This window comes from Oncorhynchus mykiss, chromosome 12, assembly GCF_057628025.1.
Source record: "Oncorhynchus mykiss isolate SJ-2025 chromosome 12, ASM5762802v1, whole genome shotgun sequence".
Taxonomy (NCBI): Eukaryota; Metazoa; Chordata; class Actinopteri; order Salmoniformes; family Salmonidae; genus Oncorhynchus; species Oncorhynchus mykiss.
Genome location: NC_143033.1, coordinates 581,952 through 606,980, shown reverse-complemented (window position 1 = coordinate 606,980; position 25,029 = coordinate 581,952). Strand labels below are relative to the sequence as shown.

The 25,029-nt window shown below is 40.8% G+C and overlaps 1 protein-coding gene across 1 annotated transcript in view; it reads right to left on the bottom strand.

Annotated features, from left to right (window-relative positions):
• Positions 1 to 267: 267 nt before the first annotated feature.
• The window catches only part of skor2 (SKI family transcriptional corepressor 2), a 114,690-nt gene continuing 89,928 nt past the window's right edge, over positions 268 to 25,029 (bottom strand). The window contains exons 4-5 of the mRNA XM_090191541.1: positions 9,672 to 9,836; positions 268 to 854 (exon numbers count right to left, since the gene is read on the bottom strand). Of these exons, the coding sequence (XP_090047667.1) occupies positions 805 to 854; positions 9,672 to 9,836 (215 nt within the window). The 3' untranslated portion in view covers positions 268 to 804. The remainder of the gene's footprint in view (positions 855 to 9,671; positions 9,837 to 25,029) is intronic.

The window sequence follows — 25,029 nt, the reverse complement described above, 5'->3', positions numbered from 1 at the left end:
TTTCAGCAGCGAGACTGGCAGCCTAGTCAGGATCAGGGCAAAGATGAACAGAGCAAAGTACAGAGAGATCCTTGGTGAAAACCTGCTCCAGAGCGCTCATGACCTCAGACTTGGGCGAAAGTTCACCTTCCCACAGGACAATGACCCTAAGCCCACAGCCAAGACAATGCAGGAGTGGCTTCGTCTCTGAATGTCCTTGAGTGGCCCAGCCAGAGCACAGACTTGAACCCGATCGAACAGCTCTGGAGGGACCCAAAAATAGCTGTGCAGCATCGCTCCCCATCCAACCTGACAGGGGATCTACAGAGATGGAATGGGAGGAACTCCCCAAATACAGGTGTGTCAAGCAAGAAGACTCGAGGCTGTAATCCCTGCCAAAGGTGCTTCAACAAAGTACTGAGTAAAAGGTCTGAATACTTGTATAAATGTGATTTTTGTTATTTCTGTGATTTCTAAATTCCTGTTTTTGCTTTGTCATTATGGGGTATTGTGTGTAGATTGATGAGAAAAAAACAACAATTTAATACATTTTAGAATAAGGCTGTAACATAACAAAATGTGGGAAAAAGTAAAGGTGTCTGAGTACTTTACGAATGCTGTGTATAACCTTTCAAACATTTGCAACATGCTAGCAAACTTCCAACACCATGTACTTCCATAAACAATATCATTAATTTAATCATTTTTAATAAATCAAACGTGTATTAGTTATCTGCTGTTTTTAATCTCCTCCAAAACAATCTTCCTCAATGCCTTTACAAAACACTTACAGAAACCATCAATATGTTATTTACCATTTAGCTGTTAAGATGTGACGTGATCTTTTCTTTCCAGATGTTGTTTCTGGATGGAATCTGAAGAACAAGACAGAGTAAAAACATACATTATTCCAGTGTAGTTACATTTCTTAAAAACATACATTTGTAGAAAATGAGTCCTGGGCCGCCCCCAGGTGTTGGAAACAACACCTCCACTTCGCTGGGGCCCTCAATCATCATCTCAATCATCAAGTTTGCAGACAACACAACAGTGGTGGGCTTGATTACCAACAATGACGAGACAGCCTACATGGAGGAGGTGAGAGCTCTGGGAGTGTGGTGCCAGGAAAATAACCTCTTACTCAATGGCAACAAAACAAAGGAGATGATCGTGTACTTTAGGAAACAGCAGAGGAAGCACCCCCCTATCCACATTGACGGGACCAAAGTGGAGAAGGTGGAAAGCTTCAAGTTCCTTGGCGTACACATCGCTGACAAACTGAAATGGTCCACCCACATAGACAGTGTGGTGAAAGTGCAACAGCGCCTCTTCAACCTCAGGTGGCTGAAGTAATTTGGCTTGGCATCTAAACCCCTTATACAGATGACAATTGAGAGCATCCTGTCTGGCTGTATCACCGCTTCACGGCTATAGCATATCTAACACGGCTACATCTAACACGGCTACATCTAACACGGCTACATCTAACGGCTACATCTAACACGGCTACATCTAACACGGCTACATCTAACACGGCTACATCTAACACGGCTACATCTAACACGGCTACATCTAACACGGCTACATCTAACACGGCTACATCTAACACGGCTACAGTGCCTTTAGAACGTTGTTTTACACATCTTTCAATAGCCCTTCTTTGTGAGGCATTGCACAACCTCCCTGGTCTTTGTGGTTAAATCTGTGTTTGAAATTCACTGCTCAACTGAGGATCCTATGGATAATTGTATGTGTGGGGTACAGCAATAAGGTAGTCTTTAATAATGGAACACTAGCCACTTTAATAATGTTTACATGCTGCTTTACTCATGTAATATGCTGTTCTTTTTTGTTAATAACAGCTGGTACGTGATGTCTAATATTAAAGAAGTCTCGATGTATTGCTTGCCTGAGGTAGAGTACCTTATGATAAGCTGTCGACCACACTTACTACCGAGAGAGTTCTCATCTGTATTATTCGTAGCCGTCTATTTACCACCACAAAGCGAAGCTGGTACTAAGACCGCTCTCAACCAACTCTATAAGGCCATAAGCTAAGAAGAAAATTTTCACCCAGAAGCGGCGCTCCTAGTGGCCGGGGACATTAATGCAGGCAAACTTAAATCAGTTTCACCACATTTTTACCAGCATGTCACATGTGCAACCAGGGGAAAAAAATCCTAGACCACCTTTACTCCACACACAGAGATGCATACAAAGCTGTCCCCCACCCTGCATTTGTCAAATCTGACCACAATTCTACCCTCCTGATTCCAGCTTACAAGCAAAAACTAAAGCAGGACGTACCAGTGACTCACTCAATACGGAAGTGGTCAGATGATGCGGATGCTACACTACAGGACTGTTTTGCTAGCACAGACTGGAATATGTTCCGAAATTCATCCAATGGCATTGAGGAATACACCACCTCAGTCATCAGCTTCATCAATAAGTGCATCGATGACGTCGTCCCCACAGTGACTGTACGTACATATCCCAACCAAAAGCCAAAGATTACAGGCAACATCCACATCGAGCTAAAGGCTAGAGCTGCCGCTTTCAAGGAGCGGGAGACTAATCCAGACGCTTATAAGAAATCCCGCTAATCCCGGATTAAGATGGAATCCTACTACACCGGCTTTGACGCTCGTCTGATGTGGCAGGGCTTGAAAACTATTACAGACTACAAAGGGAAACCCAGACGCGAGCTGCCCAGTGATGCGAGCTTACCAGATGAGCTAAATACCTTTTTATGCTCGCTTCGAGGCAAGCAACACTGAAGCATGCACAAGAGCACCAGCTGTTCTGGTGTGTGATAACGCTTTCGGTAGCCGATGTGAACAAAACCTTTAAACAGGTCAACATTCACAAAGAAGCTGGGCCAGACAGATTACCAGGGTATGTACTCAAAGCATGCGGGGACCAACAGTCAAGTGTCTTCACTGACATTTTCAACCTCCCTGACCGAGTCTGTAATACCTACATGTTTCAAACGGACAACCATAGTCCCTGTACCCAAGAACACTAAGGTAACCTGCCTAAATGACTACTGACACGTAGCACTCACGTCGGTAGCCATGAAGTGCTTTGAAAGGCTGGTCATGGCTCACATCAACAGCATCCTCCCGGACACCCTAGACCCACTCCAATTCGCATACCCCCCCAACAGATCCACAGATAACGCAATCTCATTCGCACTCCACACCGCCCTTTCGAATCTGGACAAAAGGAACACCTATGTGAGAATGCTGTTCACTGACTACAGTTTAACGTTCAACACCATACTGCCCACTAAGCTCATCACAAAGCTAAGGACTTTGGGATTAAACACCTCCCTCGGCAACTGGATCCTGGACTTCCTGACGGGCCGCCCCCAGGTGGTAAGGGTAGGCAACAACACGTCTGCCATTCTGATCCTCAACACTGGGGCCCCTCAGGGGTGCGTGCTTAGTCCTCTCCTGTATTACATGTTCACCCATGACTGCTTGTCCAAACACGACTCCAACACCGTCATTAAGTTTGCTGACGACACAACAGTGGTAGGCCTGATCACCGACAACTTTGAGACAGCCTATAGGGAAGAGGTCAGAGAACTGGCAATGTGGTGCCAGCACAACAACCTCTCCCTCAATGTGAGCAAGACAAAGGAGCTGATCGTGGACTACAGGAAAAGGCAGGCCGAACAGTCCCCCATTAACATCGACGGGGCTGTAGTGGAGCGGGTCGAGAGTTTTAAGTTCCTTGGTGTCCACATAACCAACTATCATGGTCCAAACATACCAAGACAGTCATGAAGAGGGCATGACAAAACCTTATCCCCCTCAGGAGACCGAAAAGATTTGGCATGGGCCCCCAGATCCTCAAAAGGTTCTACAGCTGCACCATCGATAGCATCCTGACCGGTTGCATCACCTCCTGGTATGGCAACAGCTCGGCAACTGACCGTAAGGCGCTACAGAGGGTAGTGCGTACGGCCCAGTATGTCACTTGGGCCAAGCTTCCTGCCATCCGGGATCTATATAGTAGGCGGTGTCAGAGGAAAGCCCATAAAATTGTCAGAGACTCCAGTCACCCAAGTTATAGACTGTTTTCTCTGCTACCGCTCGGCAAGTGGTACCGGAGTGCCACGTCTAGGACCAAAATGCTCCTCAACAGCTTTAACCCCCAAGCCATTAGACTGCTGAACAATTCATTATTATCGCCGACGGACAATTTACATTGACACCCCCCTTCTTGTATACTGCAGCTACTCGCTGTTTGTTTGCTGCCTATGCATAGTTACTTCGCCCCCACCTACATGTACAGATTACCTCAACTAGCCTGTACCTCTACACACTGACTCGGTACCGGTGCTCCCTGTATATAGACTCGTTATGGGTATTCTAATTGTGTTACTTTTTATTATTACTTTTTATTTTAGTCTACTTGGTAAATATTTTCTTCTTCTTGAACTGCACTGTTGGTTGCAGCATTTCACGGTAAAGTCTACACTTCCTGTATTCGACAAATAAAGTTTGATTTAAATTACTGTATTCTATTCTACTTTATTTTTGTCAATTCCACTCCGACATTGCTGGTCCTAATATTTATTTTCTTAATCCGTCCATTTACTTTTAGATTTGTGTGTATTATTGTGAGATACTACTGCACTGTTGGAGCCAGGAACACAAGCATTTTAGTTAGATACTACTGCACTGTTGGAGCCAGGAACACAAGCATTTTAGTTAGATATTACTGCACTGTTGGAGCTAGGAACACAAGCATTTAGTTAGATACTACTGCACTGTTGGAGCCAGGAACACAAGCATTTAGTTAGATACTACTGCACTGTTGGAGCCAGGAACACAAGCATTTTAGTTAGATACTACTGCACTGTTGGAGCTAGGAACGCAAGCATTTAGTTAGATATTACTGCACTGTTGGAGCTAGGAACGCAAGCATTTAGTTAGATACTACTGCACTGTTGGAGCTAGGAACACAAGCATTTTAGTTAGATACTACTGCACTGTTGGAGCTAGGAACACAAGCATTTTAGTTAGATACTACTGCACTGTTGGAGCTAGGAACGCAAGCATTTAGTTAGATATTACTGCACTGTTGGAGCTAGGAACGCAAGCATTTAGTTAGATACTACTGCACTGTTGGAGCTAGGAACACAAGCATTTTAGTTAGATACTACTGCACTGTTGGAGCTAGGAACGCAAGTATTTAGTTAGATACTACTGCACTGTTGGAGCTAGGAACGCAAGCATTTAGTTAGACAGTACTGCACTGTTTGTAGCTAGGAACGCAAGCATTTTATTTAGATACTACTGCACTGTTGGAGCTAGGAACGTAAGCATTTAGTTAGATACTACTGCACTGTTGGAGCTATGAACGCAAGCATTTTAGTTAGATACTACTGCACTGTTGGAGCTAGGAACGCAAGCATTTATTTAGATATTACTGCACTGTTAGACCTAGGAACGCAAGATTTAGTTAGATACTACTGCACTGTTGGAGCTAGGAACGCAAGCATTTTAGTTAGATACTACTGAACTGTTGGAGCTAGGAACGCAAGCATTTTAGTTAGATACTACTGCACTGTTGGAGCTAGGAACACAAGCATTTTAGTTAGATACTACTGAACTGTTGGAGCTAGGAACGCAAGCATTTTAGTTAGATACTACTGCACTGTTGGAGCTAGGAACACAAGCATTTTAGTTAGATACTACTGCACTGTTGGAGCTAGGAACGCAAGCATTTAGTTAGATACTACTGCACTGTTGGAGCTAGGAACGCAAGCATTTTGTTAGATACTACTGCACTGTTGGAGCTAGGAACGCAAGCATTTAGTTAGATACTACTGCACTGTTGGAGGTAGGAACGCAAGCATTTAGTTAGACACTACTGCACTGTTTGGAGCTAGGAACGCAAGCATTTTAGTTAGATACTACTGCACTGTTGGAGCTAGGAACGAAGCATTTAGTTAGATATTACTGCACTGTTGGAGCTAGGAACGTAAGCATTTAGTTAGATACTACTGCACTGTTGGAGCTAGGAACGCAAGCATTTTAGTTAGATACTACTGCACTGTTGGAGCTAGGACCGCAAGCATTTTAGTTAGATACTACTGCACTGTTAGACATAGGAACGCAAGCATTTAGTTAGATATTACTCTACTGTTGGAGCTAGGAATGCAAGCATTTAGTTAGATATTACTGCACTGTTCGAGCTAGGAACGCAAGCATTTCGATATACCGTAATAACATCTGCTAAACATGTATGTGACCATTACAATTTCATTTGATTTGATCTGACTGGTAATCAGATGCGATGTGATTGATAAAATGTTCCACTGGTAAACTCCTAGACTACAGATTCAGGCTCATAGGCCTATGAGGAATTATTTCCATTACACCATATTTACCAACACCACAAAAAAGTAATCAAAGGTAAAGACCATTCTACAGGAATCCCGACAATACATAATAATCATCATGACAGATACAATAGATCTGTAGCTTTATCCTAAACCATTTCAGAAGTCCCAGTGGAGACTCCAGGTGTCTAAAACAGCCACAAGATGGAGACAAATTACTGGCTGGCTTAGTATTTCTCCTTAAGAGAAAGAGAGCACTGGTTCCCAAACTGTTTATAGTGCTGTACCCCGTCAAACATTCAACCTCCAGCTGTACCCCCTCTAGCAACAGGGTCAGCACACTCTCAAATGTTGTTTTTTGTCATCATTGTAAACCTGCCACACACACACTATACGAAACATAGTGGTTAGAGTGTTGGACTAGTAACTGGAAGGTTGCTAGATCGAATCCCTGAGCTGACAAGGTAAAAATCTGTCATTCTGCCCCTGAACAAGGCAGTTAACTCACTGTTCCCCAGTAGGCTGTCATTGTAAATAAGAATTTGTTCTTAACTGACTTGCCTAGTTTAATAAAGGTTAAATAAAAAATGTAACCCAGCTCGTGGGAAGTGACAAAGAGCTCTTATAGGACCAGCGCACAAATAATAATAATAATAAATAATTTTGCTCTTTATTTAGCTTTCTTACATATAAAACCTTATTTGTTCATCGAAAATTGTGAATAACTCACCACAGGTTAATGAGAAGGGTGTGCTTGAAAGGATGCACATAACTTTGCAATGTTAGGTTGTATTGGAGAGAGTCTCAGTCTTAAATCATTTTCTACACACAGTCTGTGCCTGTGTAGTTTTCATGCTAGTGAGGGCCGAGAATCCACTCTCACATAGGTACGTGGTTGCAAGAGGCATCAGTGTCTTAACAGCACAATTTGCCAAGGCAGGATAATCTGAACGCAGATCATTTTGCTGAGGTCTAGAAAAATGAAGGCAGTTATACATTTTAAAAACATAAGACATTCATAACAGATTTCACAACATTAAGTGTGTGCCCTCAGACATCTACTCTATGACCACATATCTATAACACAAAATCCATGTACGTGTGTGTATAGTGCATATGTTATTGTGTGTGTATGCATGTGTCTGTACCTGTGTGTGTGTCTCTTCACAGTCCCCGCTGTTCCATAAGGTGTTTTTCTATCTGGTTTTAACATATAATTTCAGTGCTGCCATGAGTTACTTGAGTTTCATGTAGTCATGGCTCTATGTAGTACTGTGCACCTCCCAGAGTTTGTTCTGGACTTGGGGACTGTGAAGAGACCTCTGGTGGCATGTCTTGTGGGGTATGCATGGGTGTCTGAGCTGTGTGCCAGTAGTTTAGACAGACAGCTCGGTACATTCAACATGTCAATACCTCTCATAAATAAAAGTAGTGATGAAGTCAATCTCTCCTTCACTTTCAGCCAGGAGAGATTGACATGCGTATTATTACAATATTTAGTTGAAGTTTAGGATTTTAGTGAATGATTTGTCCCAAATACAATGCTTTTAGTTTTTGAAATATTTAGGATGAATTTATTCCTTGCCACCCATTTTGAAACTAACTGCAGCTCTTTGCTAAGTGTTGCAGTCATTTCAGTAGCTGTGGTAGCTGATAAGTCATTTGCATACATAGACACTCTGGCTTTACTCAAAGCCAGTGGCATGTCATTAGTCAAGATTGAAAAAAGTAAGGGGCCTAGACAGCTGCCCTGGAGAATTCCTGATTCTACCTGGATTATGTTTGAGAGGCTTCCATTAAAGGACACCCTCTGTGTTCTGTTAAGGTAGGCAAAATTACAATTCTTGTCTTTCAGAATTTTGGCAGATATACTTGGATGTGTAGTGTCAGCGTTTGTTGCCGGCATGTCATGCCTAAATATGCTAATCTTGCCAATTAGAAAGTAATTAAAGTAGTTTTCATTATCAGTGGGTTTTGGGATGAATGATCCGTCTGATTCAATGAATGATGGAGCTGAGTTTGCCTTTTTTTCCCAAAAAGTAATTTAAGGTGCTCCAAATCTTTTTACTATCATTCTTTATTTAATTTATCTTTGTTTCATAGTGTAGTTACTCTTTTTATTCAGTTTAGTCACATGATTTCTCAATTTGCAGTACATTTGCCAATCGGATGTATATCCTGCCTGTTTGGCCCTGTCCGGGGGTATCATCCGATGGGGCCATAGTGTCTCCTGACCCCTCATGACCCCTCCTGTCTCAGCCTCCAGTATTTATGCTGCAGTAGTTTATGTCTCGGGGGGCTAGGGTCAGTCTGTTATATCTGCAGTATTTCTCCAGTGTCCTGTGTGAATTTAAATATGCTCTCTCTAATTCTCTTTCTTTCTTTCTCTCTCTTGGGGGCCTGAGCCCTAGGACCATACCTCAGGACTACCTGGCACGATGACTCCTTGCTGTCCCCAGTCCACCTGGCCGTGCTGCTGCTCCAGTTTCAACTGTTCTGCTTGAGGCTATGGAACTCTGACCTGTTCACCGGATGTGCTACCTGTCCCAGACCTGCTGTTTTCAACTCTCTAGAGACAGCAGGAGTGGTAGAGATACTCTCAATGATCTGCTATGAAAAGCCAACTGACATTTACTCCTGAGGTGCTGACTTGTTGCACCCTCGACAACTACTGTAATTATTATTATTTGACCATGCTGGCCATTTATGAATATTTGAACATCTTGGCCATGTTCTGTTATAATCTCCACCCTGCCCAGCCAGAAGTCGACTGACCGCCCTTATACACTATATTAGGCCCAGACTTCAGAATTGTGGTTTTCCTTGATATGGCTCCTATATATACATGTTGATGATTTCATTCCTGTGCGTAACTACCCTGGTAGGTTGATTGACAACCCGAACAAGGTTGCAGACACTAGTTACAGTTTGAAGCTGTCTCTTGAGTGGGCAGCCTGATGAAAGCCAGTCAATATTTTAAATCACGCAGAAAATATACCTCTCTATTGATATCACATACATGATCAAGCATTTCACGATCCCTTGGTGGTCCCTTGGTGGTCTATAGCAGCTTCCCACCAGGGTTAGAGTGTGAGGGGTTAGGGTGTGAGGGTTAGGGTGTGAGGGGTTAGGTTTAGAGACAGAGAGGTAGACCTACGGAACACAGGGAAGGGTTAGGCTTAGAGTTAGGGTATGAGGGGTTAGGCTGTGAGGGTTAGGTTTAGATACAGAGAGGTAGCCTTATGGAACACATGGAAGGGTTAGGGTTAGGGTATGAGGGGTTAAGGTGTGAGGGTTAGGGTTAGGGTTAGAGACAGAGAGGTAGACCTACGGAACACAGGGAAGGGGGAGTTTCCCTTCAGAGCGTGGAACTCCTGTTCTAGTCGTCTTCGTAGATCGATCTGTTCCAATAGAACCTTCTGGAGTTCCTCTTTCTCCATGTTCTCAACATCCTCCTTTAGTGGAACAGGGGAACTTCCATCTTGAGTTTGATCCCCTGGAACAAATGAAAGAAAATACATTTTTGAATCAATAAGACAGCGAGTTATATTATCCAAACATACCCTCGTAAAACTGACTATCCTACCGATCCTTGACTACGGCGATGTCATTTACAAAATAGCCTCCAACACTCTACTCAGCAAATTGGATGTAGTCTATCACAGTGCCATCCGTTTTGTCACCAAAGCCCCATATACTACCCAACACTGCAACCTGTATGCTCTCGTTGGCTCGCCCTCGCTTCATATTCGTCGCTAAACCCACTGGCTCCAGGTCATCTATAAGTCTTTGCTAGGTAAAGCCCCGCCTCATCTCAGCTCACTGGTCACCATAGCAGCACCCACCCATTGCACTCGCTCCAGCAGGTATATCTCACTGGTCATAAATCAAAGCCTACTCCTCCTTATGCCGCCTCTCCTTTCAGTTCTCTGCTGCCAATGACTGGAACAAATTGCAAAAATAACTGAAGCTGGAGACTTATATCTCCCTCTCTAACTTTAAGTACCAGCTGTCAGAGCAGTACACTGTACCTGTACACAGCCCATCTGTAAACAGCCCACCCAACTTCCTCATCCCCATATTGTTATTTATTGTTTTGCTCCTTTGCACCCCAGTATCTGTACTTGCACATCTTCTGCACATCTATCACTCCAGTGTTAAATTGTAATTATTTCACCACTATGGCCTATTTATTGCCTTACCTCCCTAATCTTACTACATTTGCACACACTGTATATGTATTGTTCTATTAGGTTATTGACTGTACGTTTGTTTATTCCATGTGTAACTCAGTGTTGTTGTTTGTGTCGCATTGCTTTCCTTTATCTTGGCCAGATCGCAGTTGTAAATGAGAACTTGTTCTCAACTGGCCTACCTGGTTAAATAAAGGTGAAAAAAAATCCCTCTAATAATCTGTAGTACTCTGATTGCAATGCAACCATTGGCCTATAGGTGTGAGTCTAACTGCATATTTCCAGCAGACTACAACCAGAGAGCTTTTTTATAGACTACCACTCTTTCCTGTAGCCCTTTCACTGAATAACTGTAACAAAATAAAATACAATCTCAATGGTCATTGCATTCCGTTAAGAACACCTTGGTTTTGATTGAAATTAGAAACTACATTTAAAATCTCTATAACAATCGCTCATATCTATTACAACAGAATAATGATGCTCACTATTAATTTGACAAATAAGACAATCAAAATGTTTTGCATTACGCATTGCTGAATAGTATTACATCAACATGTAAAATTGAATTAATACTGAACACACCTTGATGATTTAAATAACTAATTAATCAAATTGTTCAATGCTAAATGCATTAAACCTTCAATAAAATAAGTGCAAGAAATATATTTCACGTGAAACAATATTGCCATTTTTATGCTTCCCATAACACCTATTGTTCTGTCTGCAGTCTATAGTGTCTGTAGTCATGCTGTGTTTGTTAACAGTGGATTTGTCTTACTGTAGTCCTGTAACCATGATAACCATATTGTTCTATCACTCTTCTACAATGTTAGTGTCGTTTCCATTATGGCCTGATTTCTTCATCTATGAACCAGAAAATGTCTTGTGTGTTTATGTCTGAATTCTGACAATGTGGCAAATCAAACGGCTTAATGAAACGATCCAGCACATTCGTTTATATAATCTCCCCCCACCCCTCTCCCCCTCTCTCTATATGATATATCCTTCTCTCCATTTCTCACTCTCTCTCTTTAACTCTTTTGTCATTTCATGTCTTGCCTCCTTCAGCCTCCCAACGCTTCCCTCATTTCAAATGGTTTGCTTTCGCTCTCTCGCCGCTCTCTCTGTCTCATTTGACAAGCAAATCAGCAGACATTGCCTCGGGATATCCGCCTCGTTTGACAGTCAATTAACCAGGAATAGTCAAAGCCAAAGCAGTTTGCATTACATAAATGGAAAAATAGATAATTTTTCTCCCAAGAAACAGCCCTCCCCTTTAGACAGAGAGTCTTTGGAATCAGAACGTCCAATCACGTCGTCCATCGCCCAGGGAGACGTTTAGCAATCAGACAAAGGTGGTCTCATTTAATTTGTATTGTGTAATTAAAAAAAATATATTCTATATTATGTGAGGACATCATTATGGGCTAGATAATATAAATGTTGCCATAGATGTCATAAAATACTGAATGTTTCTGAGATAGATATAAAAGGCAATAAACTGTGATCCTTGTAATGGAAGGTTTTGCCAAGGAAAAGGCAATTATATGGGTTTTGATATAGTTGAAATGGAGATAGTAAACTACCCTGTGTTGAGCTGATTGTCTTGTAGAACACATTGTGGAACTGTAATGGTTCCCTGTTGAACAAATTCTACAACACATTCTGGACAACATTGGAAACAGCCGTACTTCCATTCCACAGTCTATCGGCTATTCCATTTGTTTATGTTGTTCTAATAATCCCTAAACCTATGGTCTGTGAGAGGAGAATGAGTCTCTAATAATCCCTAAACCTATGGTCTGTGAGAGGAGAATGAGTCTCTAATAATCACTAAAACTATGGTCTGTGAGAGGAGAATGAGTCTCTAATAATCCCTAAACCTATGGTCTGTGAGAGGAGAGTGAGTCTCTAATAATCCCCAAACCTATGGTCTGTGAGAGGAGAATGAGTCTCTAATAATCCATAAACCTATAGTCTGTGAGAGGAGAATGAATCCTTAAACCTATGGTCTGTGAGAGGAGAATGAGTCTCTAATAATCCCTAAACCTATGGTCTGTGAGAGGAGAATGACTGTCTAATAATCTCTAAACCTATGGTCTGTGAAAGGAGAGTGAGTCTCTAATAATCCCTATACCTATGGTCTATGAGAGGAGAATGAGGCTCTAATAATCCCTAAACCTATGGTCTGTGAGAGGAGAATGAGTCTCTAAAATTCCCTAAACTTCTGGTCTGTGAGAGGCGAATGAGTCTCTCATAATCCCTAAACCTATGGTCTGTGAGAGGAGAATGAGTCTCTAATAATCCCTAAACCTATGGTCTGTAAGAGGAGAATGACTCTCTAATAATCCCTAAACCTATGTTCTGTGAGAGGAGAATGAGTCTCTAAAATTCCCTAAACTTCTGGTCTGTGAGAGGCGAATGAGTCTCTAATAATCCCTAAACCTATGGTCTGTGAGAGGAGAATGAGTCTCTAATAATCCCTAAACCTATGGTCTGTGAGAGGAGGATGAGTCTCTAATAATCCCTAAACCTATGCTCTGTGAGAGGAGAATGAGTCTCTAATAATCCTTAAACCTATGGTCTGTTAGAGGAGAATGAGTCTCTAATATTCCCTAAACCTACGGTCTGTGAGAGGAGAATGAGTCTCTGATAATCCCTAAAGCTATGGTCTGTGAGAGGAGCATTAGTCTCTCATAATCCCTAAAACTATAATCTGTGAGAGGAAAATTAGTCTTTAATAATCCCTATACCTATGGTCTGTGAGAGGAAAATGAGTCTCTAATAATCCCTAAACCTATGGTCTGTTAGAGGAGAATGAGTCTCTAATAATCCCTAAACCCATGGTCTGTGAAATGAGAATGAGTCTCTAAAAATCCCTAAACCTATGGTCTGTGAGAGGCAAATGAGTCTCTAATAATCCCTAAACGTATGGTCTGTGAGAGGAGTATGAGTCTCTAATAATCCATTAACCTATGGCCTGTGAGAGGAGAATTAGTCTCTAATAATCCCTAAAGCTATGGTCTGTGAGAGGACAATGAGTCTCTAATAATCCCTAAACCTATGGTCTGTTAGAGGAGAATGAGTCTCAAAAAATTCCTAATCCTATGGTCTTTGGGAGGAGAATGAGTCTCTAATAATCCTTAAACCTATGGTCTGTGAGAGGAGGATGAGTCTCTAATATTCCCTAAACCTATGGTCTGTGAGAGGAGAATGAGTCTCTAATAATCCCTAAACCTATGGTCTGTTAGAGGAGAATGAGTCTCTAATAATCCCTAATCCTATGGTCTGTGAGAGGGGCATTAGTCTCTAATAATCCCTAAACCTATGATCTGTGAGAGGAAAATTAGTCTTTATTAATCCCTAAACCTATGGTCTGTGAGAGGAAAATGAGTCTCTAATAATCCCTAAACCTATGGTCTGTTAGAGGAGAATGAGTCTCTAATAATCCCTAATCCTATGTTCTGTGAGAGGAGAATGAGTCTCTAACAATCCCTAATCTATGCTCTGTGAGAGGAGCACTAGTCTCTAATAATCCCTAAACCTATGGTCTGTGAGAAGAGAATGAGTCTCTAATAATCCCTAAACCCATGGTCTGTGAAATGAGAATGAGTCTCTAATAATCCCTAAACCTATGGTCTGTGAGAGGAGAATGAGTCTCTAATAATCCCTAAACCCATGGTCTGTGAAATGAGAATGAGTCTCTAATAATCCCTAAACCTATGGTCTGTGAGAGGAGAATGAGACTCTAATAATCCATTAACCTATGGCCTGTGAAATGAGAATGAGTCTCTAATAATCCCTAAACCTATGGTCTGTTAGAGGAGAATGAGTCTCAAAAAATTCCTAATCCTATGGTCTTTGAGAGGAGAATGAGTCTCTAAAAATTCCTAATCCTATGGTCTCTGAGAGGAGAATGAGTCTCTAATAATCCCTAAACCTATGGTCTGTTAGAGGAGAATGAGTCTCTAATAATACCTAATCCTATGGTCTGTGAGAAGAAGATGAGTCTCTAATAATCCCTAAACCTATGGTCTGTGAGAGGAGAATGAGTCTCTAATAATCCCTAAACCTATTATCTGTGAGAGGAAAATTAGTATTTTATAATCCCTAAACCTATGGTCTGTGAGAGGAAAATGAGTCTCTAATAATCCCTAAACCTATGGTCTGTTAGAGGAGTATGAGTCTCTAATAATCCCTAAACGTATGGTTTGTGAGAGGAGAATGAGTCTCTAATAATCCATTAACCTATGGCCTGTGAGAGGAGAATTAGTCTCTAATAATCCCTAAAGCTATGGTCTGTGAGAGGACAATGAGTCTCTAATAATCCCTACACCTATGGTCTGCTAGAGGAGAATGAGTCTCAAAAAATTCCTAATCCTATGGTCTTTGAGAGGAGAATGAGTCTCTAATAATCCCTAAAGCTATGGTCTGTGAGAGGACAATGAGTCTCTAATAATCCCTAAACCTATGGTCTGTTAGAGGAGAATGAGTCTCAAAAAATTCCTAATCCTTTGGTCTTTGAGAGGAGAATGAGTCTCTAATAATCCTTAAACCTATGGTCTGTGAGAGGAGGATGAGTCTCTAATAATCCCTAAACCTATGGTCTGTGAGAGGAGAAAGAGTCTCTAATAATCCCTAAACCTATGGTCTGTTAGAGGAGAATGAGTCTCTAATAATCCCTAATCCTATGGTCTGTGAGAGGGCATTAGTCTCTAATAATCCCTAAACCTATGATCTGTGAGAGGAAAATTAGTCTTTATTAATCCCTAAACCTATGGTCTGTGAGAGGAAAATGAGTCTCTAATAATCCCTAAACCTATGGTCTGTTAGAGGAGAATGAGTCTCTAATAATCCCTAATCCTATGGTCTGTGAGAGGAGAATGAGTCTCTAACAATCCCTAATCTATGCTCTGTGAGAGGAGCATTAGTCTCTAATAATCCCTAAAACTATGGTCTGTGAGAGGAGAATGAGTCTCTAATAATCCCTAAACCCATGGTCTGTGAAATGAGAATGAGTCTCTAATAATCCCTAAACCTATGGTCTGTGAGAGGAGAATGAGTCTCTAATAATCCCTAAACCCATGGTCTGTGAAATGAGAATGAGTCTCTAATAATCCCTAAACCTATGGTCTGTGAGAGGAGAATGAGACTCTAATAATCCATTAACCTATGGCCTGTGAGAGGAGAATGAGTCTCTAATAATCCCTAAACCTATGGTCTGTTAGAGGAGAATGAGTCTCAAAAAATTCCTAATCCTATGGTCTTTGATAGGAGAATGAGTCTCTAAAAATTCCTAATCCTATGGTCTCTGAGAGGAGAATGAGTCTCTAATAATCCCTAAACCTATGGTCTGTTAGAGGAGAATGAGTCTCTAATAATACCTAATCCTATGGTCTGTGAGAGGAGGATGAGTCTCTAATAATCCCTAAACCTATTATCTGTGAGAGGAAAATTAGTATTTTATAATCCCTAAACCTATGGTCTGTGAGAGGAAAATGAGTCTCTAACAATCCCTAAACCTATGGTCTGTTAGAGGAGAATGAGTCTCTAATAATCCCTAAACGTATGGTTTGTGAGAGGAGAATGAGTCTCTAATAATCCATTAACCTATGGCCTGTGAGAGGAGAATGAGTCTCTAATAATACCTAAAGCTATGGTCTGTGAGAGGACAATGAGTCTCTAACAATCCCTAAACTATGGTCTGTGAGAGGAGCAGTAGTCTCTAATAATCCCTAAACCTATGGTCTGTGAGAGGAGAATGAGTTTCTAATAATCCCTAAACCCATGGTCTGTGAAATGAGAATGAGTCTCTAATAATCCCTAAACCTATGGTCTGTGAGAGGCGAATGAGTCTCTAATAATCCCTAAACGTATGGTCTGTGAGAGGAGGATGAGTCTCTAATAATCCATTAACCTATGGCCTGTGAGAGGAGAATGAGTCTCTAATAATCCCTAAAGCTATGGTCTGTGAGAGGACAATGAGTCTCTAATAATCCCTAAACGTATGGACTGTGAGAGGAGGATGAGTCTCTAATAATCCATTAACCTATGGCCTGTGAGAGGAGAATGAGTCTGTAATAATCCCTAAAGCTATGGTCTGTGAGAGGACAATGAGTCTCTAATAATCCCTAAACCTATGGTCTGTGAGAGGAGGATGAGTCTCTAATAATCCATTAACCTATGGCCTGTGAGAGGAGAATGAGTCTCTAATAATCCCTAAACCTATGGTCTGTTAGAGGATAATGAGTCTCAAAAAATTCCTAATCCTATGGTCTCTGAGAGGCGAATGTCTAATAATCCCTAAATCTATGGTCTGTTAGAGGAGAATGAGTCTCTAATAATCCCTAATCCTATGGTCTGTGAGAGGAGGATGAGTCTCTAATAATCCCTAAACCTATGGTCTGTGAGAGGAGAATGAGTCTCTAAGAATCCCTAAACCTATGGTCTGTGAGAGGAAAATTAGTCTCTAATAATCCCTAAACCTATGGTCTGTTAGAGGAGAATGATTCTCTAATAATCCCTAAACCTATGGTCTGTTAGAGGAGAATGCGTCTCTAATAATCCCTAATCCTATGGTCTGTGAGAGGAGCATTAGTCTCTAATATTCCCTAAACCTATGATCTGTGAGAAGAAAATTAGTCTTTAATAATCCCTAAACCTATGGTCTGTGAGAGGAGGATGAGTCTCTAATAAACCCTAAACCTATGGTCTGTGAGAGGAGAATGAATCCCTAAAACTATGGTCTGTGAGAGGAGAATGAGTCTCTAATAATCCCTAAACCTATGGTCTGTGAGAGGAGAATGACTCTCTAATAATCCCTAAACCTATGTTCTGTGAAAGGAGAGTGAGTCTCTAATAATCCCTAAACCTATGATCTGTGAGAGGAGAATGAATCCCTAAAACTATGGTCTGTGAGAGGAGAATGAGTCTCTAATAATCCCTAAACCTATGGTCTGTGAGAGGAGAATGACTCTCTAATAATCCCTAAACCTATGGTCTGTGAGAGGAAAATTAGTCTTTAATAATCCCTAAACCTATGGTCTGTGAGAGGAAAATGAGTCTCTAATAATCCCTAAACCTATGGTCTCTTTAGAGGAGAATGAGTCTCTAATAATCCATAAACCTATGGTCCGTGAGAGGAGGATGAGTCTCTAATAATCCATTAACCTATGGCCTGTGAGAGGAGAATGAGTCTCTAATAATCCCTAAAGCTATGGTCTGTGAGAGGACAATGAGTCTCTAATAATCCCTAAACGTATGGACTGTGAGAGGAGGATGAGTCTCTAATAATCCATTAACCTATGGCCTGTGAGAGGAGAATGAGTCTCTAATAATCCCTAAACCTATGGTCTGTGAGAGGAGAATGAGACTCTAATAATCCATTAACCTATGGCCTGTGAAATGAGAATGAGTCTCTAATAATCCCTAAACGTATGGTCTGTTAGAGGAGAATGAGTCTCAAAAAATTCCTAATCCTATGGTCTTTGAGAGGAGAATGAGTCTCTAAAAATTCCTAATCCTATGGTCTCTGAGAGGAGAATGAGTCTCTAATAATCCCTAAACCTATGGTCTGTTAGAGGAGAATGAGTCTCTAATAATACCTAATCCTATGGTCTGTGAGAAGAAGATGAGTCTCTAATAATCCATAAACCTATGGTCTGTGAGAGGAGAATGAGTCTCTAATAATCCCTAAACCTATTATCTGTGAGAGGAAAATTTGTATTTTATAATCCCTAAACCTATGGTCTGTGAGAGGAGAATGAGTCTCTAATAATCCCTAAACCTATGGTCTGTTAGAGGAGTATGAGTCTCTTATAATCCCTAAACGTATGGTTTGTGAGAGGAGAATGAGTCTCTAATAATCCATTAACCTATGGCCTGTGAGAGGAGAATTAGTCTCTAATAATCCCTAAAGCTATGGTCTGTGAGAGGCCAATGAGTCTCTAATAATCCCTACACCTATGGTCTGTTAGAGGAGAATGAGTCTCAAAAAATTCCTAATCCTATGGTCTTTGAGAGGAGAATGAGTCTCTAATAATCCCTAAAGCTATGGTCTGTGAGAGGACAATGAGTCTCAAATAATCCCTAAACCTATAATTAGAGGAGAATGAGTCTCAAACAATTCCTAATCCTTTGGTCTTTGAGAGGAGAATGAGTCTCTAATAATCCTTAAACCTATGGTCTGTGAGAGGAGGATGAGTCTCTAATAATCCCTAAACCTATGGTCTGTGAGAGGAGAATGAGTCTCTAATAATCCCTAAAGCTATGGTCTGTTAGAGGAGAATGAGTCTCTAATAATCCCTAATCCTATGGTCTGTGTGAGGGGCATTAGTCTCTAATAATCCCTAAACCTATGATCTGTGAGAGGAAAATTAGTCTTTATTAATCCCTAAACCTATGGTCTGTGAGAGGAAAATTAGTCTCTAATAATCCCTAAACCTATGGTCTGTTAGAGGAGAATGAGTCTCTAATAATCCCTAATCCTATGGTCTGTGAGAGGAGAATGAGTCTCTAACAATCCCTAATCTATGCTCTGTGAGAGGAGCATTAGTCTCTAATAATCCCTAAACCTATGGTCTGTGAGAGGAGAATGAGTCTCTAATAATCCCTAAACCCATGGTCTGTGAAATGAGAATGAGTCTCTAATAATCCCTAAACCTATGGTCTGTTAGAGGAGAATGAGTCTCAAAAAATTCCTAATCCTATGGTCTTTGAAAGGAGAATGAGTCTCTAAAAATTCCTAATCCTATGGTCTCTGAGAGGAGAATGAGTCTCTAATAATCCCTAAACCTATGGTCTGTTAGAGGAGAATGAGTCTCTAATAATACCTAATCCTATGGTCTGTGAGAGGAGGATGAGTCTCTAATAATCCCTAAACCTATGGTCTGTGAGAGGAGAATGAGTCTCTAATAATCCCTAAACCTATTATCTGTGAGAGGAAAATTAGTATTTTATAATCCCTAAACCTATGGTCTGTTAGAGGAGAATGCGTCTCTAATAATCCCTAATCCTATGGTCTGTGAGAGGAGCATTAGTCTCTAATAATCCCTAAACCTATGATCTGTGAGAAGAAAATTAGTCTTTAATAATCCCTAAACCTATGGTCTGTGAGAGGAGGATGAGTCTCTAATAATCCCTAAACCTATGGTCTGTGAGAGGAGAATGAATCCCTAAAACTATGGTCTGTGAGAGGAGAATGAGTCTCTAATAATCCCTAAACCTATGGTCTGTGAGAGGAGAATGACTCTCTAATAATCCCTAAACCTATGTTCTGTGAAAGGAGAGTGAGTCTCTAATAATCCCTAAACCTATGATCTGTGAGAGGAGAATGAATCCCTAAAACTATGGTCTGTGAGAGGAGAATGAGTCTCTAATAATCCCTAAACCTATGGTCTGTGAGAGGAGAATGACTCTCTAATAATCCCTAAACCTATGGTCTGTGAGAGGAAAATTAGTCTTTAATAATCCCTAAACCTATGGTCTGTAAGAGGAGAATGAGTCTCTAATAATCCCTAAACCTATGGTCTGTGAGAGGAGGATTAGTCTCTAATAATCCCTAAACCTATGGTCTGTGAGAGGAGAATGAGTCTTTAATAATCCCTAAACCTATGGTCTCTTTAGAGGAGAATGAGTCTCTAATAATCCATAAACCTATGGTCCGTGAGAGGAGGATGAGTCTCTAATAATCCATTAACCTATGGCCTGTGAGAGGAGAATGAGTCTCTAATAATCCCTAAAGCTATGGTCTGTGAGAGGACAATGAGTCTCTAATAATCCCTAAACGTATGGACTGTGAGAGGAGGATGAGTCTCTAATAATCCATTAACCTATGGCCTGTGAGAGGAGAATGAGTCTCTAATAATCCCTAAACCTATGGTCTGTTAGAGGATAATGAGTCTCAAAAAATTCCTAATCCTATGGTCTCTGAGAGGCGAATGTCTAATAATCCCTAAATCTATGGTCTGTTAGAGGAGAATGAGTCTCTAATAATCCCTAATCCTATGGCCTGTGAGAGGAGGATGAGTCTCTAATAATCCCTAAACCTATGGTCTGTGAGAGGAGAATGAGTCTCTAAGAATCCCTAAACCTATGGTCTGTGAGAGGAAAATTAGTCTCTAATAATCCCTAAACCTATGGTCTGTTAGAGGAGAATGATTCTCTAATAATCCCTAAACCTATGGTCTGTTAGAGGAGAATGCGTCTCTAATAATCCCTAATCCTCTGGTCTGTGAGAGGAGCATTAGTCTCTAATAATCCCTAAACCTATGATCTGTGAGAAGAAAATTAGTCTTTAATAATCCCTAAACCTATGGTCTGTGAGAGGAGGATGAGTCTCTAATAATCCCTAAACCTATGGTCTGTGAGAGGAGAATGAATCCCTAAAACTATGGTCTGTGAGAGGAGAATGAGTCTCTAATAATCCCTAAACCTATGGTCTGTGAGAGGAGAATGACTCTCTAATAATCCCTAAACCTATGTTCTGTGAAAGGAGAGTGAGTCTCTAATAATCCCTAAACCTATGATCTGTGAGAGGAGAATGAATCCCTAAAACTATGGTCTGTGAGAGGAGAATGAGTCTCTAATAATCCCTAAACCTATGGTCTGTGAGAGGAGAATGACTCTCTAATAATCCCTAAACCTATGGTCTGTGAGAGGAAAATTAGTCTTTAATAATCCCTAAACCTATGGTCTGTAAGAGGAGAATGAGTCTCTAATAATCCCTAAACCTATGGTCTGTGAGAGGAGGATTAGTCTCTAATAATCCCTAAACCTATGGTCTGTGAGAGGAGAATGAGTCTTTAATAATCCCTAAACCTATGGTCTGTGAGAGGAAAATGAGTCTCTAATAATCCCTAAACCTATGGTCTGTGAGAGGAGAATGAGTCTCTAATAATCCATAAACCTATGGTCCGTGAGAGGAGAATGAGTCTCTAGTAATCCCTAAACCTATGGTCTGTTACAGGAGAATGAGTCTCTAATAATCCCTAATCTTATGGTCTGTGAGAGGAGAATGAGTCTCTAACAATCCCTAAACCTATGGTCTGTGAGAGGAAGATTAGTCTTTAATAATCCCAAAACCTATGGTCTGTGAGAGGAGAATGAGTCTCTAATAATCCCTAAACCTATGGTCTGTGAGAGGAGAATGACTCTCTAATAATCCCTAAACCTATGGTCTGTGAGAGGAAAATTAGTCTTTAATAATCCCTAAACCAATGGTCTGTAAGAGGAGAATGAGTCTCTAATAATCCCTAAACCTATGGTCTGTGAGAGGAGGATTAGTCTCTAATAATCCCTAAACCTATGGTCTGTGAGAGGAGAATGAGTCTTTAATAATCCCTAAACCTATGGTCTGTGAGAGGAAAATGAGTCTCTAATAATCCCTAAACCTATGGTCTCTTTAGAGGAGAATGAGTCTCTAATAATCCCTAAACGTATGGACTGTGAGAGGAGGATGAGTCTCTAATAATCCATTAACCTATGGCCTGTGAGAGGAGAATGAGTCTCTAATAATCCCTAAACCTATGGTCTGTTAGAGGATAATGAGTCTCAAAAAATTCCTAATCCTATGGTCTCTGAGAGGCGAATGTCTAATAATCCCTAAATCTATGGTCTGTTAGAGGAGAATGAGTCTCTAATAATCCCTAATCCTATGGTCTGTGAGAGGAGGATGAGTCTCTAATAATCCCTAAACCTATGGTCTGTGAGAGGAGAATGAGTCTCTAAGAATCCCTAAACCTATGGTCTGTGAGAGGAAAATAAGTCTCTAATAATCCCTAAACCTATGGTCTGTTAGAGGAGAATGATTCTCTAATAATCCCTAAACCTATGGTCTGTTAGAGGAGAATGCGTCTCTAATAATCCCTAAACCTATGGTCTGTGAGAGGAGAATGAGTCTTTAATAATCCCTAAACCTATGGTCTGTGAGAGGAAAATGAGTCTCTAATAATCCCTAAACCTATGGTCTCTTTAGAGGAGAATGAGTCTCTAATAATCCCTAAACGTATGGACTGTGAGAGGAGGATGAGTCTCTAATAATCCATTAACCTATGGCCTGTGAGAGGAGAATGAGTCTCTAATAATCCCTTAACCTATGGTCTGTTAGAGGATAATGAGTCTCAAAAAATTCCTAATCCTATGGTCTCTGAGAGGCGAATGTCTAATAATCCCTAAATCTATGGTCTGTTAGAGGAGAATGAGTCTCTAATAATCCCTAATCCTATGGTCTGTGAGAGGAGGATGAGTCTCTAATAATCCCTAAACCTATGGTCTGTGAGAGGAAAATTAGTCTCTAATAATCCCTAAACCTATGGTCTGTTAGAGGAGAATGATTCTCTAATAATCCCTAAACCTATGGTCTGTTAGAGGAGAATGCGTCTCTAATAATCCCTAATCCTCTGGTCTGTGAGAGGAGCATTAGTCTCTAATAATCCCTAAACCTATGATCTGTGAGAAGAAAATTAGTCTTTAATAATCCCTAAACCTATGGTCTGTGAGAGGAGGATGAGTCTCTAATAATCCCTAAACCTATGGTCTGTGAGAGGAGAATGAATCCCTAAAACTATGGTCTGTGAGAGGAGGATGAGTCTCTAATAATCCCTAAACCTATGGTCTGTGAGAGGAAAATTAGTCTCTAATAATCCCTAAACCTATGGTCTGTTAGAGGAGAATGATTCTCTAATAATCCCTAAACCTATGGTCTGTTAGAGGAGAATGCGTCTCTAATAATCCCTAATCCTCTGGTCTGTGAGAGGAGCATTAGTCTCTAATAATCCCTAAACCTATGATCTGTGAGAAGAAAATTAGTCTTTAATAATCCCTAAACCTATGGTCTGTGAGAGGAGGATGAGTCTCTAATAATCCCTAAACCTATGGTCTGTGAGAGGAGAATGACTCTCTAATAATCCCTAAACCTATGTTCTGTGAAAGGAGAGTGAGTCTCTAATAATCCCTAAACCTATGATCTGTGAGAGGAGAATGAATCCCTAAAACTATGGTCTGTGAGAGGAGAATGAGTCTCTAATAATCCCTAAACCTATGGTCTGTGAGAGGAGAATGACTCTCTAATAATCCCTAAACCTATGGTCTGTGAGAGGAAAATTAGTATTTAATAATCCCTAAACCTATGGTCTGTAAGAGGAGAATGAGTCTCTAATAATCCCCAAACCTATGGTCTGTGAGAGGAGGATTAGTCTCTAATAATCCCTAAACCTATGGTCTGTGAGAGGAGAATGAGTCTTTAATAATCCCTAAACCTATGGTCTGTGAGAGGAAAATGAGTCTCTAATAATCCCTAAACCTATGGTCTGTGAGAGGAGAATCAGTCTCTAATAATCCATAAACCTATGGTCCGTGAGAGGAGAATGAGTCTCTAGTAATCCCTAAACCTATGGTCTGTTACAGGAGAATGAGTCTCTAATAATCCCTAATCTTATGGTCTGTGAGAGGAGAATGAGTCTCTAACAATCCCTAAACCTATGGTCTGTGAGAGGAGAATGAGTCTCTAATAAACCCAAAACCTATGGTCTGTGAGAGGAGAATGAATCTCTAATAATCCCTAAACCCATGGCCTGTGAGAGTAGAGTGAGTCTCTAATAATCCCTAAAGCTATGGTCTGTGAGAGGAGAATGAGTCTCTAATAATCCCTAAACCTATGGTCTGTGAGAGGAAAATGGATCCCTAAAACTATGGTCTGTGAGAGGAGAATGAGTCTCTAATAATCCATAAACCTATGGTCTGTGAGAGGAGAATGACTCTCTAACAATCCCTAAACCTATGGTCTGTGAGAGGAAAATTTATATTTAATAATCCCTAAACCTATGGTCTGTGAGAGGAGAATGAGTCTCTAATAATCCCTAAACCTATGGTCTGTGAGAGGAGGATGAGTCTCTAATAATCCCTAAACCTATGGTCTGTGAGAGGAGAATGAGTCTTTAATAATCCCTAAACCTATGGTCTGTGAGATGAGAATGAGTGTCTAATAATCCCTAAACCTATCGTCTGTGAGAGGAGAATGAGACTCTAATAATCCCTAAACCTATGGTCTGTGAGAGGAAAATTAGTCTTTAATAATCCCTAAACCTATGGTCTGTGAGAGGAGAATGAGTCTCTAATAATCCCTAAACCTATGGTCTGTGAGAGGAGGATTAGTCTCTAATAATCCCTAAACCTATGGTCTGTGAGAGAAGAATGAGTCTTTAATAATCCCTAAACCTATGGTCTGTGAGATGAGAATGAATCTCTAATAATCCCTAAACCTATGTTCTGTGAGAGGAGAATGAGTCTCCAATAATCCCTAATCCTATGGTCTGTGAGAGGAGAAGGAGTCTCTAACAATACCTAAACCTATGGTCTGTGAGAGGAAGATTAGTCTTTAATAATCCCTAAACCTATGGTCTGTGAGAGGAGAATGAGTCTCTAAGAATCCCTAAACCTATGGTCCGTGAGAGGAGAATGGCTCTCTAATAATCCCTACAGCTATGGTCTGTGAAA